The sequence below is a fragment of the Anthonomus grandis genome, chromosome 2, assembly GCF_022605725.1.
Source record: "Anthonomus grandis grandis chromosome 2, icAntGran1.3, whole genome shotgun sequence".
Taxonomy (NCBI): domain Eukaryota; kingdom Metazoa; phylum Arthropoda; class Insecta; order Coleoptera; family Curculionidae; genus Anthonomus; species Anthonomus grandis.
The window spans coordinates 47,651,271-47,669,473 of NC_065547.1; the positions used below are offsets into that span (position 1 = coordinate 47,651,271).

General features: G+C 32.8%; 2 protein-coding genes across 3 annotated transcripts; one reads left to right on the plus strand and one right to left on the minus strand.

The window, feature by feature from the left end:
* Positions 1-6,616: 6,616 nt before the first annotated feature.
* On the plus strand, positions 6,617-8,904 carry LOC126750512 (uncharacterized). 2 transcript variants are annotated; one of them, XM_050460153.1, is made up of 2 exons: positions 6,617-6,949; positions 8,005-8,904. In XM_050460153.1, the coding sequence occupies exons 1-2, from the start codon at positions 6,817-6,819 to the stop codon at positions 8,817-8,819; spliced, it is 948 nt and encodes a 315-aa protein (XP_050316110.1). In that variant the 5' UTR covers positions 6,617-6,816; the 3' UTR covers positions 8,820-8,904. The 2 variants fall into 2 exon arrangements, with proteins under 2 accessions (XP_050316110.1, XP_050316109.1); XM_050460152.1 differs by having other exon boundaries at positions 6,623-6,949; positions 8,002-8,904.
* On the minus strand, positions 6,957-9,417 carry LOC126750511 (uncharacterized). Its single transcript, XM_050460151.1, has 2 exons — positions 8,967-9,417; positions 6,957-7,928 (listed from the first exon to the last, which is right to left on the minus strand). The coding sequence occupies exons 1-2, from the start codon at positions 9,254-9,256 to the stop codon at positions 7,040-7,042; spliced, it is 1,179 nt and encodes a 392-aa protein (XP_050316108.1). The 5' UTR covers positions 9,257-9,417; the 3' UTR covers positions 6,957-7,039.
* Positions 9,418-18,203: the final 8,786 nt, after the last annotated feature.

Consider the following 18,203-nt stretch of genomic DNA (forward strand, 5'->3'; position numbering starts at 1 on the left):
TTGAATTTGAATTTTATGATTATTAAAATTCACCTTTCAATGCCTGTATATTCAATGTTCTAAGAAATTCAAATGTTTTATTTGCCCTTTAACACATCTACTGCCGTGCTGTTATTAGAATAATTTCTTCTCGAGGCCAAGCTCATTTTTGTTTTGTTTTATTATTACTCTTGTGTTTATTCAATCAATCGGATATATTACATATAAGCTTTTACAAAGTATGTGTAATAAAATCCAATAATTATAATCTATCTCAGTACATTTTAAGGTGCACCTAGGTAACCAAATACCTGTATGTGCAAAAAAATCAAAGACAATTTTATAAAAATAAATATTTAAACAAAATATGTCCCATCCACTAACTATTGCAAAGTTTTCATTTAACACCCAATAAATAATTAAACATTAGAAAACAAAAATCCTTCACGATCATGTATGAATGCCTAAAGCTATGAAATATGAAAATTAATTAACAGTAAGTAGTTTTTTACATGTAAATGATCATAAATGTAATCCCCAGATATTTTACAAAATTTTTTGACAGCTTTTGTATGTCTAATATATGGTGGTAATAAGTTGTACAGTTTGGGTGCGTGGTAAAAAATTGATTTTAATTTCATAGTAGTGGCAACAGTTGGAATTGATAAGTGTCTATTTACATTTAATCTAGTCTGATACTGATGATTAACAAAGTTCTTAAATTTATTCGACTTGTGAATATATATACAGAGCGACCAACAGTATAATGTGCGTACATCAAAAATATTTCTGGAATAAAGTAATGCAGTAGAAAATCTTTTGTTTTTTTTGAAAATAACTTTTAAAATGTAGTTTTGGGTTACATTTAAAGAAGTCAATGTGTTTTGGTATATCCCACCCCAAAGAATTAGACCATACCTTAGTAGTGATTCCACAATTGCTTTATAAATCGAAATCAGAAGTTGTTTATTTAATATTTCCCTGAGCACATAAAACTTGTATATTAGTTTTCGAATATTTTTTGATAGTCTAAGGATGTGGTGGTCCCACTTTAAGTGTTTGTCAATATAGATTCCAAGATATTTTGTAGAGTGAACTTCATGAAGTTTATCCATAAGACTATCTATGTAAATACTATTAAATGATGGACGGTTTGCAGCTGTGAGGGAAAATGCTATATAAATAGTTTTAGTGATATTTAATGATAATTTAAATGAGTCTAGCCAGTGTTTTATTTTCTTTATACCGTTTATAGCATGTTCCTTCACCAAATCCCATGTTTCCCCATAGAAAGTTACTGCTGTGTCGTCAGCATAAGAGATAGTACTACCGTTTTGTATTGACATATTGGTTAAGGAATTTACATATGCTACAAATAAAATTGGACCCAGAACAGTCCCCTGAGGGATGCCCATTTTAATTTGAAGGGGTTCACTTATAGTATTTTCAACTTTGACGGATTGCTCTCGATCCATCAAATAATCATCAAAAACGTCTAACACGGTTCCCCTTATCCCATAGGATTCTAGGACTTGGAGCAATTTGTTATGAGGGACCGTGTCGAATGCCTTGGCTAGGTCTAGGAAGACCGTAAGACACTTTCTGCCACCATCCAAATGGTCTGTTATTTGCTCACAAAGCACACAAACTGCATCGGTTGTGCTGAGGCCACTCTGGAAACCAAATTGGTTCTTAGAAATTATATTGTTTTGATTCAAAAATTCCACCAGGCGGTCCTTAAAGCATTTCTCAAAGACTTTAGAAAAAATGTTCATTATACTTATGGGTCTATAATTATTTATATTTGATTTATCACCTGCCTTGTGAATAGGTTTTACTATGGCTTGTTTAAATTTTTTTGGGACCTTTGCAGTTTGAAAAATTAAATTTATAATGTGTGCGAGAGGGGAAGAAATATGGATATGAATATGTTTTATAATATCGGTTGTAATACCATCAATTCCGGGTGCAGAGGAATTTTTTAAAGAAGCAATTTGTTTGATAATTTCATTCTTATTAGTAGGTCTTAGAAACATTGAAGCCTGTGTGGATGGTTTTATTTGCAGGGAATCTGAAGGATTTTTAATTTTATTATACATATTGTAACCGACATCAACAAAATATTTGTTGCAAAAATTTGCCATATCCAACTTGTTATTAAAACTAGAATTATTGTTAGTTACGTTAAACTTAAAATCTTGGTTACTGTTTGAATCTGTTACTTCATTTATTATCTTATATATTTTTTTTAGGTCAGTACCACTAGACTCGATTTTGGCTTTGTAATAATCCTGTTTACATTTCTTGATTAACGTGCACAAGGTATTACGGTAACTATTAAAGGCAGTTTTGTTTTCTAAATTGTTATGAATTAGTAGTGTTTTTTTCATTTTGTCCCTCTTTTTGATACTATTAATTATACCAATTGTGATCCATGGTTTTATTTTTTTATACTTATTTTGACATAATTTTTGGGTTTTTGAATGATTTAATGCTTGTGTAATAGTACTGTATAAAATTTCCAATGCTAGTTCTGGATCATCATTGTTAAAAATGCTTTCAAAATTTTGATTATGTATAAAATTTGTTAATATGGTATAATTTATTCTAACTGTATAAGAATTTACCTCCTCCTTGTTTTTTTGCAACCCAACTGTATCAGTAATGTGCAACATGGTGGGAAAATGGTCAGTTATGGCAGATTGAATGAGAAAGGAAGAACAATTAATCTTGGAACCATTTTTTCTTCTCAAGAATATATGATCCAGACAACTAGATGAGTCAGTTGTAACCCTAGTGGCTGAGTTTATGGTAGAAATAAAACGGAAGTGGTTCAGAATAGCCTGGTATGTAATAATTTCATTATTGTTTTCATCAAGAAGGTTCAAATTTATATCCCCTAACATAATGTCAATCTGACTGGTAAATGAATCTGTAAAGAAAGTTTCGAGATCCGAAAGAAAATTATGTGTATTAGTAGAAGGTGGTCTGTATATACAAGAGAGTCTTATTGAGTAATTGTTTACTTTAAATTTGATACTGGTTAATGTTACTTTTGATAGGGCAAGCTCAATATGTGTTACGTCGTGTACTAGGTTGGACCTAACATAAACAACTGTGCCATCATTTTGATTAAAACTTGCATTATTATAGTACATACAAAACCCATCCAAGCAAAACCCATTAGCATTCTCTATATGCCAACATTCTGTAAGCACAATAATATCACAAAAGTTAAGCCTATAGCTTTCAAGAAAACTAACTAACTGATCAAAATTTTTTTTTAAGCTACGAATATTAAGATGTAATACATTTATAATCTTATTATCTAGTTCAATATTATTCCCCAATAAATCACAATTTAAAATAGTTTCCTCCCTAATGTTATTACCTAAATTGTCCAGGTTCTGTAGAAGTTCAATCTCTTCTCGTGTGTCAGCCATTGATAGATCCATAATCGATTTTAGCTCTCAAAACAGATAATAAATATTGATAGGAAGGACAGTCCAAATCATTAGCTTTATGGTCAGTCTTATAATTTAGTTTGTGTCTATTGTTGGTGTTGATACAGTTTTTACATTGCTTGTGCGCAGCATTATTGCAGTCTCGAGAGCTATGAGAACCAGAACATGATTCACAAACTGGTTGGTTCGGGCAATTGTCACCTCTATGGAAATGTTCTTGACAGTTAAAACAGCGTGTAACAGAAATATCTTCGAATATAGCATATCTCTCCCAGCCTATAAAAACCTTCCCAACAGCCATAAACCTATGAAATAGGGAAGGAGAACATTCTGCAAAAACAGTGTAACGGTCCTTTACTTTCTTCAAAAATGTTATATTGAGCTCATCATTTGGGTCAATAAATTTGTTTTGTTCCCTTATACACCCTTCCAAGTCCTCCTTGGCAATTTTACCATCATAGCCTGGTATTTTTATTCTGGGTTTTCTTAATTTTGGTATATCAATGTCATATCCGGCAAGTTTCTTATCAGCTTCCTTCTTCAGAGCATTCAGATCTTGTTTATTTTGACACTTGACAATTAAGTGACCACTTGAGGTAGTACGGGTCCCCGAATAGCAATTTTTAGGTTGGATGGATTTATATTTTGCTTTAAATCAGCCTCCATTTTTTCAATACTCTGGTTGAGTTTGGGTTTAATTATCAAGCTCGGCAAATTATGGTTAGTATGTTTACTTTGTACCTGCTTCACTGGATTTGACAAGGCATTACTGTATGTTGTAGTTAAAGAATTTGATGATTTCTGGGTATTTTCTAAGTCTTCAATTTTTCTTTTTAGTAAGGCAATTATCTCATCTTTGGTGGAAATGATAGTGGTCTTATCCTCAATGGTATTTTGTAAAAGACGACATGTCTCTAGAGAGATGCATTTCTTACAATGAAAAATCATAACTCGAGCACTAAGTTGTAAGACTTTAACTTCAGAAGCCGTTAATCCTGCATAGGCCTTGCACACTCCCTTCCGACAACCATCACATTTAAAAACATTATTTTTGTCCTTGCAGACATCACATTCCATGATGAAGCCAGATTACTATTACAAAAGCAACAGGCCAGCTGGCAACACTGCACAAGTAATCACGTTATTTTGACAATGTTTACATTTGTTTTGTGCGTAAAAAAAAGGCAATCATAGCAATTGCCCTTGTTTGTTATGCACTACTAAAACACCAGAGACATGTAGACACTAATATTATAAATTAATTTTAAGTTAGAGTTTCAAATTTCAAACAACAACAGTAGAACAATGCAACAGCTGCGCGCAACGTTCTTCTATACTTCTACTTACTTCTATACTTCTATATTTTTGGTTTAAATATTATTTGGGTATGTTATTATGGACAAATAACAATTTTTTTTTATCATATTATGGTTTTTAATGTGTCATTCATATATGAATGACAGCTTTTTCTTTTGTTACAGGTCATTTTGGAGAGAAATAGAAGCTTACCAGATCTCGAGACAACGTTAAATCATGGATTTCTCCACCTTGAACTGTATATTTGCCGTAATGGCACATTACAGCTCTGGCTTTCATGAGTGAGGAATCCATAATTTAATGTCATAATTTGCAGATACCCCAGTGAAAGTGTAAAATAAAAGTAAAATGAGTAAGAGGAAGAGACCAGGAGACCACCAAGAAAACAAGAGACCACTGACAGAACAAGAACTTCTCCGTGAAATAGACTGTATAAGTGATACTGAAGGTAGTGACTTTAGCTCCAATAATTCCATTGATGACCCTGTTTGGTATCCTGGTATGTCAAAAAATAAAACGTTGCTTGACCATCATATCGAAGAATATTCAGACTTATCTGAAGACGAAGATCCAGAAGATTTAGATGATATACTTGAAACTCTGGAAGTCCAAGAATTAGAAGATGATCTTGCCAATGAAGTGGATGAACCCTATCAAGATGGCCAAAATTATAATCATGGTTGGACTGAATACTGTGGAAGACAAACAATTCGTGTTTAGTGGACCCCAGGGCTTAAAAATAGGTCTTGATAAAAACTCTACGCCACTAGACATTTTTTCGTTGATTGTCGATGACGAAATCATTAGTCATATTGTCACGGAAACCAATAAATATGCATAACAAAAAATAAGATCAAGCCAAAAAACCAAAGGATCAAGGATAAATCAATGGACAGCGACGAAATTAAAAAGTTCTTGGGGCTAACCATGTAGATGGGCTTAGTAAGACTGAGTACCCTTTCAGATTATTGGTCCACTGGTAGTATCTATAACCTTGCAGTTCCGCGAGCAGTGATGTCAAGTCATGTCAAAATCTATTTTGCCCAGGTGAATTTATTGTTATTGACGAGACATTAGTACCTTGGAGAGGACGACTAATTTTTCGCCAATATATACGAAATAAGGCGCATCGATATGGTATTAAACTTTTTAAAATATGCTCAGTAGATGGTTATACCTGAGACTTAAAAATCTACAGTGGAAAGTCTGCAAGTGGCGAGAGAGAAACCGGACTAGCGAAAAACGTCTGCATGGAACTCTTACATGATCTTCTGGACCAGGGAAGAACGCTTTATGTCGACAATTTTTATACAAGCTATGAACTAGCAAAAGCCCTGATGTTATCCAGACAGATACATGTTGTAGGTACAGTAAGGTCATCTAAAAAGGATCTTCCGAAAGAGGTTCTTCAGAACAATTTGAAAACAGGAGAAATCATAGCCCGAGAAGATAATAATAGTATAATAATAATAGGTATAGTTATCTTGAAATTTATTGTTTTTTTATTTATTGTTTTTTGTTTGTTTGTTTACTAACTGAATCAGCTCTGGGTACAATTTTAATATTCCAGCAGCAATCCAGCAGCAATATAATTTACAATAATTTTACAAAACTCACAAAAGTATAAATAGATGTACACCTAGATTAGAATCTAGTGTGTGTACAAAACAAAAGTAATTAAGAAGATAATATATATAATTCACAATTCACTTAAAGTTATATACTATATACCAAATATACCAATATACTATATACTATATTATACTATATACTAACTATATTAAAACCAAAGAATAAACCAAAATAATGATTAAATGAACTAATGATTTAAATCGCCCTAGGCTACGGTTATAGTGCATGCGTGTTCTGACGAACTGGCGTTCGGACGAACTCGTCAGAACACGCGCGAACAAACAAATAAACAGCAGCAAACTATAGTGGTTACGTTAGGAGCGAATTGTTCGGCCGAACCCGCACGAATTCGTCAGAAGAATAGATCTTTCAAATAATTTTGTTTTTTCGGACGAATGTAAATGCGAATTTGAATTGTAAAAGTATGGACGTGGATAAATTAATTAGTTTAGTTCTTGAAAACAAAAGTTTATGGGACATGAAGGACAAAAGTTACCATAATAGAGATCAATCTCGACAAAAATGGGAAAAGATTGCACAGGAAATGAATACAAGTCGTAAGTATTACATTAGGTACATTAATATTACATATATTCCATAGTACTTACATTAAATTAGAAATGAGTTTAGGAATTTAGGTTTAATTATTAATTAAAAATGTTATACTGAAACTGCACCGCCCCTGCTGGGCTCCAAAAGTAATTTTTATAAATGTCTCTTACTTGAGCCGCTGTTGCCCCGTAGCGATTGTATCGCCTTGAAACAGATGTCTTTTTATTGAGACCATGTTGTTCTTGTGTCAGTACTGGGACTCCTTCCATGTCGATAATTACATTATGCAATAAGGTTGCACTTTTCACTAGAATGTCAACTTTTTCAGGATACATCTGAAGTTCTGTTTTTAAAAATCTCCATTTACTAACTAATATCCCAAACGCACATTCAATACAGCGCCGAGCTCTAGACAATCTGTAGTTGAATATCCGTTCTTCACGGGAAAGATTCTGTTTTGAATATGGTTTTAACAAATACGACTTCAACGGATAAGCGTCGTCACCTAATAGTACAAAGGGCGCCATAATTTTTGTTGATGGTATATAGTCGTTATCTGGGATATTAAACGTATTTTGCTCTAAATGTTTATAAACGTTCGAAAGCGAAAATATGCCTCCATCGCTTTGCTTTCCGTAAGCTCCCACATCTACAGTCACAAATCTATAACTGGCATCCGATATTCCTTGTAACACTATTGAAAAATACTGTTTGTAATTATAATATAACGATCCTGAATTTTGTGGGCATTTAATTCTGATATGTTTTCCGTCAATGCAGCCAACGCAGTTAGGAAAATTCCATTTTGTGAAAAAGTCTTTTGCTATAGCTTTTAAATGTTCTGTAGTAGGCATAGGCATGTGTTTTTCCCGAAAGCTATTCCATATTGATAGACATGTTTCATAAACAATTAATCGTATTGCACTATGGGAAATTCTATATGAAAAACTGAGTGCCCTAAAAGACATCCCCGTAGATAGATACCTAAAAAAAATATAATATGATAATAATAAAATTTTAAAGTGAACATCTTCTATTAAATTTTTTTTTATTTCAGTAGAAACTGTCAAAAATAAGTGGCGTGGTCTAAGAGACACCTATCGCAAAGAATTTAAAAAATGCACAGAAACTCGATCGGGCCAAGAAGGGGGCAGAGGAAAAGAATCGACATGGCCGTATTATACAGCTATGCTGTTTCTGAAAGATCAATTCGCCCCTAGAATTATGCAAAGTAGTATTCCAGAACCCGAGGCTGACGGAGAGCTTGAAAACGATGTTGGAGAATTCGATGATAGCAGTGAAGATGACTTGGATGATGAGTCACAGTTGAGCGCAATTGCATCAAGTAATTCCAAAACAGAGAAAAACTTTCGGTCACAATCACAGCGTGTAGCCCCCGACAATCCCGACATAACTCCTCAGACTAAACGTGCCAAAATTGCAAAGTCAAGTGCTTTTTCCAAGCTTCTGGAAATTGAACAGAAAAAGTTGGAGGAATTTAAAAAGAAAAACGCTCCGGTTACCAAGAAAGTAGACCAAGAAGATGCTGATTATCATTTTTTGATGAGCTTGTTGCCATACCTTAAAAATGTGCCAGAAGAGAGGAAAATGATCGTGAGAAATAAGCTGCAGCAAGTATTTTGCGATGAGCAATATTTTCAACAACAAAAAAGCTGTGGAAACACCTATCCATCTTCACACTATTCATATTACAATAAATCTTCAGAGCCAATGCATAACACTAGGCCGACTTCTTCATGTTCCCTCCTGACTACCCCTTCTGGACCTAGCAGTGTAGAAACCGCAGAGCATGACAATATTAATACCTACACAGACTTAGCAACATTTTTTTCCTCACATAACCCTGGACCGTAATAGGATTTCGTATAAACTTTTTCAAAATGTATTAACAGTATTATTTTGTATTTAAAAAATATGGTTTGTAGATAAGAAATAAGAAGTTTTATTCCTTTGACAATCAACTAAGGAAGTATTTGTAAGTATTACTAAGTACAGACTTACCTCAAAGTTAGGGCCAATCTTTCTCTAGCTGATATGCATTCTCGAAAGTTTGATTGCTTAGTTATACTTTCTTCGATCCCCTCTAGGATATAGTTGAAAGTTTGTATTGACATTCTAAAGTATTCGAAAAATTTTTCTGGTTGGCGTAAAAGTTCTTCAAATAGGGTGTGAAATTCACCATTAATATTCCTTGAAGCAAACATTTCGTTTATACATATAGTCCTTTCATTCATTAACAACATTTTTAACAAAGGACTTTCTAAAAACAGATAATCGTCCACGTCATCCATCACGGATATTTTGCGACGGCAACAAAACCAGTAAAAATTAAAATCAGTTCGTCACAATACGCAAACAAACTAACCACTTTTGTTCTGACCAAGAATTCTGACGTTTTCGGCCGAACGCCAGTTCGTCAGAACACGCATGCACTATAACCGTAGCCCTAGTCAGAATAACAGATCTTAACCACAAATATACTGATAAAGCTGCATATACCCTATATTTAATTTGCAAATAAATAATTATCTACGCAACACCGTAGCAAAAACTTCAAAGTTTTCATGAAGCAACCTATTTATTTCTCTACTAAACATATGTATATTTCGAACTTCTCTAATACTACTTGGAAGAAGGTTAAAAAATTTTGGGCCAAGGTATGTTAAAAACCTTTGAGTAGTCGCTCTTGTCAGAAAAGGCACACTAACAGAATGCACTGCTTGGCTTCTAGTATAGCAACCCAAGTTCTCTATCGGTCGCCGCAAATCAGGATATTTATAGACAAACATTAGCACTGACTTAGCATACATTTGCTGTATTGTAAAAAGGCGCGCTTCTTGGTATAAACGGTTTGAGGAGTATCTGGGATGTTTTCTTAAAATTACTCGTAAAAGGTATTTTTGAGTAATGTTTAAAATATTTATGGTACTGGCAAATGATCCTCCCCATATTGATATTCCATATCTAATGACTGATTCAGCCAAGGATGTATATAACATTTTTAAAATGTGGAGAGGCATACAATTTCTAAGATGATAAAATTTAAAAATTAGTTTACGAATTTTTATATTAATACTTTCTATATGTTTTTCCCATTTAATATTTTGATTGATAAAAATACCCAAATACTTTATACATGGAGTCCTACTTAAGGTTTCCATGCAAGCACATGGCTTCTCCTTTAATATGCACTGATATGTGTGTATTTTTAGTACATCTGTATTAATTTGATGGTTATCGAGAATGCTAAAACTCATAAATTTTGTTTTTTCAATATTTACTGCTAAACGATTTTCTTCCAGCCACCGACGAACCATTGCAAAATCTGAAGTTACTCTCTCCACAGCATTCGCCCAGTTATCACTCTTTACCAACAAAACAGTGTCGTCCGCGTATGATACAAGTTTTCCAGATGTACTAAGAAAAAGAAATTCATTGATATAGAGGGTGAATAGAAGAGGCCCCAGTACAGTACCTTGTGGAACACCACAATTTATTGTTTCAAAAACACTATACTCATACTCCACCCTAACACATTGCTTTCTTTCAGTAAGATAATTTTTTATAAGAGTCCAGCTTAATCCCCTTATCCCGTAGTCGTCTAATTTATCAAGTAGAATATCGTGTGATACCGAGTCGAAGGCTTTAGCCAAATCTAAAAATATAGCTAACGGTTTTTGATTTTTTTCAATAGTTTTACAAATATGATTTGTTACCTCAAATAGTGCCTCTTCAGTTGACTTACCCTCTCTAAAACCATATTGGTTGGGAGATAAAATGTTGTTTTTCTGTAAGTGTTTTGAAAACCTAATGCGTATACAAGCTTCAAGTATTTTTGCTATATTACTAATAAGTGATATTGGGCGATAGTTGCCTGGAGAACACACGTCATTTCCCTTATATATCGGAACAACCACTGACTTCTTTAATTCATTCGGAATTATTCCTGTTAAAATAATACAATTAAAAACATGGGTCAAGGGTTTTGCAATATTATTCCGTATTTGCTTAAGTAAGGTACTCTTTAATCCATCTAACCCCGGTGCAGAATAGTTTTTTAGAGCATTTATTTTTTTTAGAACTTCATCCTCAGTAATAGGCGTTAAAAACATAGTGGTACAATTTAAGCGGGAAAACTTATTTTTTTTTATTACAATTTAATTTACTTGACATTGTTTTTCCTACGTTTATAAAAAATGTATTAAGAATATTTGCTACATCTTTTTTATCAGATTGAATCGTGTTATTTTCACATCTAAGTGATATTTTGTTTTTATTCATATTTTGATTAGTATTCAGTTCCTCATTTATAATTTTCCACATTTTTTTAGGATTTTGTTTAGTTTCATTAAACTTTTTTTGAAAGTACGAGTTTTTTGTTTGTTTTATTAGCATATTTAAAATATTACGGTAACTCTTATACTCATTCAACAGAGTTATATTATTTTTATTTTTTAGATAAGATATTTTTAATTTGTCTCGGTGTCGGATGGAATTAATTAAACCAGATGTGATCCAGGGTTTTAGTTTTTTATTTTTTGATGTAAAATTTACCTTTGTACTTGCCAATTGTATAGCATTTTTTATTATATTTTGAAAAAGTTCATATGTCTCCTCGCTTTGGTCTTTATCGTAAACAACTTCCCAGTTTACCTCTTCCAAAGTTTTATTTAATTTATTATAGTCTATAGATATAACAAAAGTTTTATCGCATGATTTTTTTGAATTGTTATCAATTTTCTGTAGTTTCAGTGCAATAGGAAAATGATCCGTTACATCACTCTTTAGTATAAATGGTAAAAAGGTCAATTTATTTTTTATTTTGTTGGGACAGTAGATAAAAAAGTGGTCAATACAGGATTCACAATCTGATGTTACTCTAGTAGGTCTATTTATATAACTAAGAAAACCATTTTCAGTTAAAATATTTTTATAGTTATTTATTGTTACATTTCCGCTAAGCAAATTTAAGTTTATATCTCCCCCAAAAATACAAATGGCTTCATTATTTTTGTATTGCAATAATAAATGGTTTAGGTCATTTAAGAAAGCAGTGGTATCCGATGCAGGTGATTTATATAGAGCAAATATTTGATATTTGTTTTCCTTAAATTTAAAATTAAGATGTGTAAAAGTGACTTCATTATGTATTCACACATTCCATTAAATGGAAGGATACCAGAGATGTAAGAATGCTTTCCACAAAACATGCTCCAGAACTTGCTCCAGTAAAAACAAAAACGTCCCTAAAAAAGCAAAAATCATCTTCACAAGAACGAAGCTCGATCACTGCCTCTAATACTGCTCCATTACAAGTTCTGCCTTCCACGAGCTCTAATATTGATGCTTTGTCATCACAAGAAGAAGACGAGACTTCAACAAACCCCACTGAAGAAATAGAATTTGAGCTACAAGGATGAGCCCTCTGAAGAAAACGTGTTAGCGAGACCTTTGAGTGTTCCCACCGCAGCTTCCGTCCCAAGACAGAAAAAAAACGTGCGCTACTGAAAAGCCATTAGCTGTACTTGATTATAACCAGGGTAAAGCTGGAATAGATCTCTCCGACCAGATGAGGTCCTACGTCTCCACTTTAAGAAAGGGTATCAAATGGTACCGGAAATTGGGAATGGAACTGTTACTGGGCATGGCAGTAGTGAATTCGTGGGTGGTGTACAAGGCTGTAGCGAAAAAAATCATCAGATCACCATACCCATTTTCCGAGAATCGTTAGTAGCCGAACTTTTACAACTTGAAGAGGTAAAACCGATGAAAAGAACAAGATCATCAAAGGGCTCATACCATCAGCTCTTACAGAGATTAGATTCAAATGGGAAAAAAATCAGAAGAAAGTACGCTGAATGCTATGCCAAAATCCAAAAGGAATCCGGCAGAGAAATTGCACGAAAAAAAGCCAAAATGGTATTTACATTTTGCAACTCATGCCCGTCACAGCTTCAGATTTGCCTGCCTTGTTTTAATTTTAAACATTCTTAAGTTACCCTATTCTGGACTTGCGATGGTTGCATAATTTTTGCCAATTAGCTAAGCTTTTGTGTTACCCTAGGAACTATTTTTTTCTTTTTATACATTAAAATGTAACAATCTGTTCGTTTTGTTTTCATTTTTCTTTTGCTTGTGTTCATAGAGCTTTAGAACTTTTTTTTAGTTAAGAAACACTTGATTAAGGACTATAATATTATAGTAATCATGTGTGTTTTGTGTTTTTTTAAAATACGAAGTAATAATCTTTAGCAATAATAATATGCCGCGGCCTGTCTAGAGAGTCGTGCGGGGCCAACCGTGTAAGCCACCCATTTCAATAGCATTAGATGTCATGCACTATGGAACGACACGGCAGATGTGTTAATTAATTATAAATCTAATTAAAATGTTTACTAAAAGAATTAATTCTCGATTATAAAAACAGACGTAAGTAAGTACAGACGAAATAACCCTTAAAAATAAATAATTTATACAGGGTGTTCCGTTGATCATGTTACAAACTTCTAGGGCAGATAGAAAACGTCAAAAGAAAAACAAAAGTTCCTATAAACATGGGTTCGGAAAAGCTTCCTCAGGGAGCTAGAGCTCTTTGAAAATAACCTTTAAAAACTAGTTTCTTTTTTAATAGCTCCGAAACTACTTTAGCTACCGCAGCCAATTTTGGGAGGTAAATTATTGTTAGTACGTTTATTCTTTTGAACCTACTAAATAAAAAAAATATTTACCAGGGGCTTCAGAATCAGGGGGGTATTTGGTAAGTTTAGGCCCATTTCTTAAAGACTTTAATTTCTGCCCGTTTGGGCATTAGATTATGATGTTCCTATGCTTTTTACATAAAAAAGGTGCTCTTAGTAAAAGTCGGTAAATGGTAAATATCACTGTTTTTGTGAAAATTGACGAAAAGCAAGTTATGAGACACAAAAATGAATTACCTATTATTATTAATAAACAATTTAAAAAAAAAATTTTTGCTGAAGTTAAGTCTCTGTGAGATCCTTCCTTCACTTGATCGCCTTTGCCTGGGTAATTTGTTTGTTGAAAGAGCTTCAGCTATATCCTTGACACATTTTGTATAATCAACAGAATCAGCATCTAACGGAAACAACCCACATTTCCAAAACCCATTTTTGATACTCGCTTGAAATTCTTCTACATTGTTCGACAATACTTCATTGAAAATACTGCAGAAATGTATTTTGCTTCCTGGACAATTAATATTCTCTGGTCTACTTTGCCAGTTGCGAACCGTTTTTTTCCAATCGGTTTTCATTGGTTTGAACAAGCTTACATCTGCAGGTTGCAGTATATGGGTTGTATTGGTTGACCATGGGCTGTTGGTGAATAAGTTGGCTAAGTTTGGTTTCTCGCTGGAAGCATGTAGGTTTATGGTATCTTATCTTACCAGAAGGCCTCAGCAAGTTAAAGTTGGTAAAAAATTGTCAAAAATATATATAGTAACATCTGGGGTGCCTCAGGGCAGTAACCTTGGGCCTCTCTTATTTCTAATTTTTCTGAACGATTTGCCAAACTGTATAAAGCATGCTAGATGTCTCGTGTTTGCTGATGATTTTAAATTATTTATGTACATAACATCTCTTATTGATTGTCTTGAGCTGCAAATTGATTTGAACTTGGTGGCCCAGTGGTTCAGAGAAAATAAAATGTCATTAAACATAGATAAATGTCAAATTCTAACCTTTTTTTGGTTAACCTCTAACCCCTTGATTACAAAATTGATTACAAAATTGATCGTTAACTAGGAAAAGTAAATTTAGGGATCTTGGAGTCTGTTTTCAAACAAATCTCAAATTTAAGCAACACTATAAAACTATTGTAAACAAAGCATATAAGCTTCTTGGTTTTGTAATAAGCAGTTACTAGGGCGTAGATTTATATTTTCTTCACATTAATTGTGTTTATTATTTGGATTTATCATATATTACTTAAAACCTGCACCCACTTAAAATTTAAATTGTTAATTACTCAACCTGCATATTTCTATTGCCCACATACAATCATAATCAATTTATAAATATTTTTTATTCATAATTGTTAAACTGTACTTGGGGGTGATTTATTATTTTCTTGATATATTTTTGTATATCGTATGATTGGTAGATACTTCTGGAGCCATCTTTATTATGTAATGATGTTGTTTGTTACGTTAATATTTAGTTTAAAGGAGTTCTTTGTTTAAGTACAGTTATTTTATTTATTTTTTTTAAATTTTTATGGCGTGAAAATGAAAGTAGCGCATATTAATTTACGCTCAATAAACACAGCTTTCAATGACTTTCAGACTTTGATTGTAAATTCAAATAACTTTGATGTTATTTTAGTCACAGAAACTTGGCTTTCTAATGGTCAGGATGTATCTGTTTTCAAAATGCCGGGCTATAATTTTTATATGAAAAATAGAGATGGTAGAGGAGGCGGTGTGGGTGCCTATGTTAAAGATCACTTAGATGTAGACTTAATTATATTTGATTTCCCAATAACTAAAGAACTTGAATATATCTTTTTAAAAATAAAGCTAAAATCTTCTTCTATTGCCATTGGTAATATTTATCGCCCCCCAAATATAAACATAGGTCCTCTTTTGAAAGATTTTGATAACATTTTATCTGAAGTTGTTCCAAATTTTGATGTGGTATTATGTTTAGGAGACTTTAATATTAATTTTTTTGATTTTAATAATGTTGTCCTTAACTGTTTTGACTCATATAATCTTGTTCAGATACTTAACGAACCAACTCGGATAACTCAAAATTCAAGCAAGCTTATAGATCCAATTTTTATCAGTGATACATTAGTTGCATCCTCTGGTACACTCTCTGCCGATACAATCTCTGATCACAGACTCGTTTTTGTTGACTTAAAACTAAAATCTAATAAACCTTTATCAAAACTTGTTACGTATCGTTGTTTTAAAGGTTTTGTTTTAAATGATTTTTTGTCCGATCTCTACAATTTGCCTTGGATGGACATTGTTTATGAGAACGATATAGACAAAAAATTACTTCTTTTTACTAATTTTTTAAACAGACTTTTTGATATTCATGCTCCCTTTAAAGAATCTAGAGTGACAAAACCTCATGCTCCGTGGCTAACAGAAAATTTGAAGGCTGTTATGAAGGAGCGAGATAAAGCCTTACAAAAATTTAAGCGTACTAAAGAACCTCAAGATTGGGACCGGTACAAAGAACTACGTAATTTTACAGTTTCTGTACTGAGATCCGAAAAAAAGGCCTATCTCAATTTTATTTCTAGACAAAAAAACATAAAAAAAACATGGTCAGCACTAAGATCGTTAAATGTCCTAAGCTTAAGTGATAGCAAGTTATCACCTAATTTAACAGATCCAAACTTAATAAACCAGCATTTTTCTCAATTTTTTAACAATAGATCTAACGACTGTGATGAAACTATAGAATTTTACGAAAACAACAAATTCAGCGCATCGAAAAAATTTAAGCTTTCCATGTGTTCTATAGAAGATGTTCATAAAATTATTCAAAACATGAAAACTACTGCTTGTGGCACAGATAAAATCACATCATCTATGTTAAAATATTGCAGTCCATTTATTGATCCTTACATAACTAATATTATTAACAGTTGCATAGAACAAAATTATTTTCCTCAAAGTTGGAAAACTGCAATAGGAATACCTTTACCAAAATCAAAAAAGCCAGAGACCTTCAATGACTTACGCATTATAGCAATTTTACCTGCCATTTCGAAAATATTGGAGAAAATTTTATACAGCCAGATGTACTCATATTTAAATGATAATGGTATGATCTCAGAATTGCAAAACGGGTTTCGTAAGGGGTATTCCACATCCTCCGCCTTGGCTGTGGTAACTGATGATATAATTGAGGCACTGGATCATGGACTTGAAAGTATTCTTATACTATTAGATTACTCCAAGGCATTTGACACTATAAATCATCGACTCTTGTTGGCAAAGCTAAGATATTACGGTTTCGACGTCGACTCACTGTCACTCATCGCATCATACTTCTCTAACAGATCACAAAAAGTGTTTGTTAATGGTGTGTACTCGGAGTCTAGTGCCATACTATCAGGAGTACCTCAGGGCTCTATCCTTGGCCCCCTTTTCTTTATTATTTACACTTCTGAACTTATAAGCTCTCTTCATGTCGGAAAGATACAAGCTTTTGCTGACGATACCCAGTTGTACTATCACTTCTCTTCAAAAGACTTTGTTACTTGTAACGAAACTATCAATCATGAACTAAACAACCTAAAAGATCTCTCTAAAAAACATGGCCTTCAACTAAATCCATCTAAATCAAAACTTATGCTGTTTGGCAAAAGAAATCAAAACGAATATTTAAAAAATAATATTAAAATCAAAATAGATGACCAAATATTACCATTTTGTAATTCTGCTCGTAATCTAGGTGTTATACTTGATTGTCAGCTTAATTTCTCCGATCATATTAAGTTACTTCTACAAAGGTCATTTACATCGCTTAAGCAACTATATTCCAATAGAAACCTTTTAGGTACCAAGTTAATGGCAATGTTATGTGAAACTCTTGTACTTTCTCACTTTAACTATGCTGATTTTATTTATGGCCCTTGTCTTCGTCAAGCGGAACAATATCGTATTTAAAAGGTGCAGAATACATGTATTCGTCTAATTTTTAATTTAAGAAAGTCAGATCACGTATCACATAAAATTAATGAGTTGAACTGGTTAAATATGTCAAATCGTAGAACTCAACATTTGGGTCTTTTTATGCATGGTTTAATTACTAATTCAAAACTCATATCTAAATCTCTAAAAAATAAATTTAAAACCAATTTGAGCGTCCATGATATAAATACCAGAAATAAATTTAAATATATTATTCCTCGACATAATACAAGAACATACAAGAAGTCTTTTACTTATAATGCAATTAAAACATGTAATTCCTTGCCAAACAATGATTTACTACTTTATAATTTTACTAAGTTTAAGTCAGGATTTAGGTTGTATTTGTTTAGAGAACAGTTGAGCTCCTATTTTTTAACTCACTAGTATGGTGTGCTCCAGAGGTAACATGATGGTTGTTTACGATTGCATACAGAGGTATTTGTTTGTGTACAGTCTTGTTTTGGTGCAGGTTGTGAGTTTTATATCTCCTCCGTGTTGGGTATAAGTTTTTTTTTGGTGTGAACAATTGTTTCTTTATAATGTTTCATCTTTATATTATTTTT

Coding starts and splice junctions, on each gene's coding strand:
- LOC126750512 (XM_050460152.1), top strand. CDS start 6,817: ATGGACGTGGATAAATTAATTAGTTTAGTTCTTGAAAACAAAAGTTTA. Junction 6,950..8,001: donor ACAGGAAATGAATACAAGTC/GTAAGTATTACA, acceptor TTTTTATTTCAG/TAGAAACTGTCAAAAATAAG.
- LOC126750511 (XM_050460151.1), bottom strand. CDS start 9,256: ATGGATGACGTGGACGATTATCTGTTTTTAGAAAGTCCTTTGTTAAAA. Junction 7,929..8,966: donor AGATTGGCCCTAACTTTGAG/GTAAGTCTGTAC, acceptor TATTTTTTTTAG/GTATCTATCTACGGGGATGT.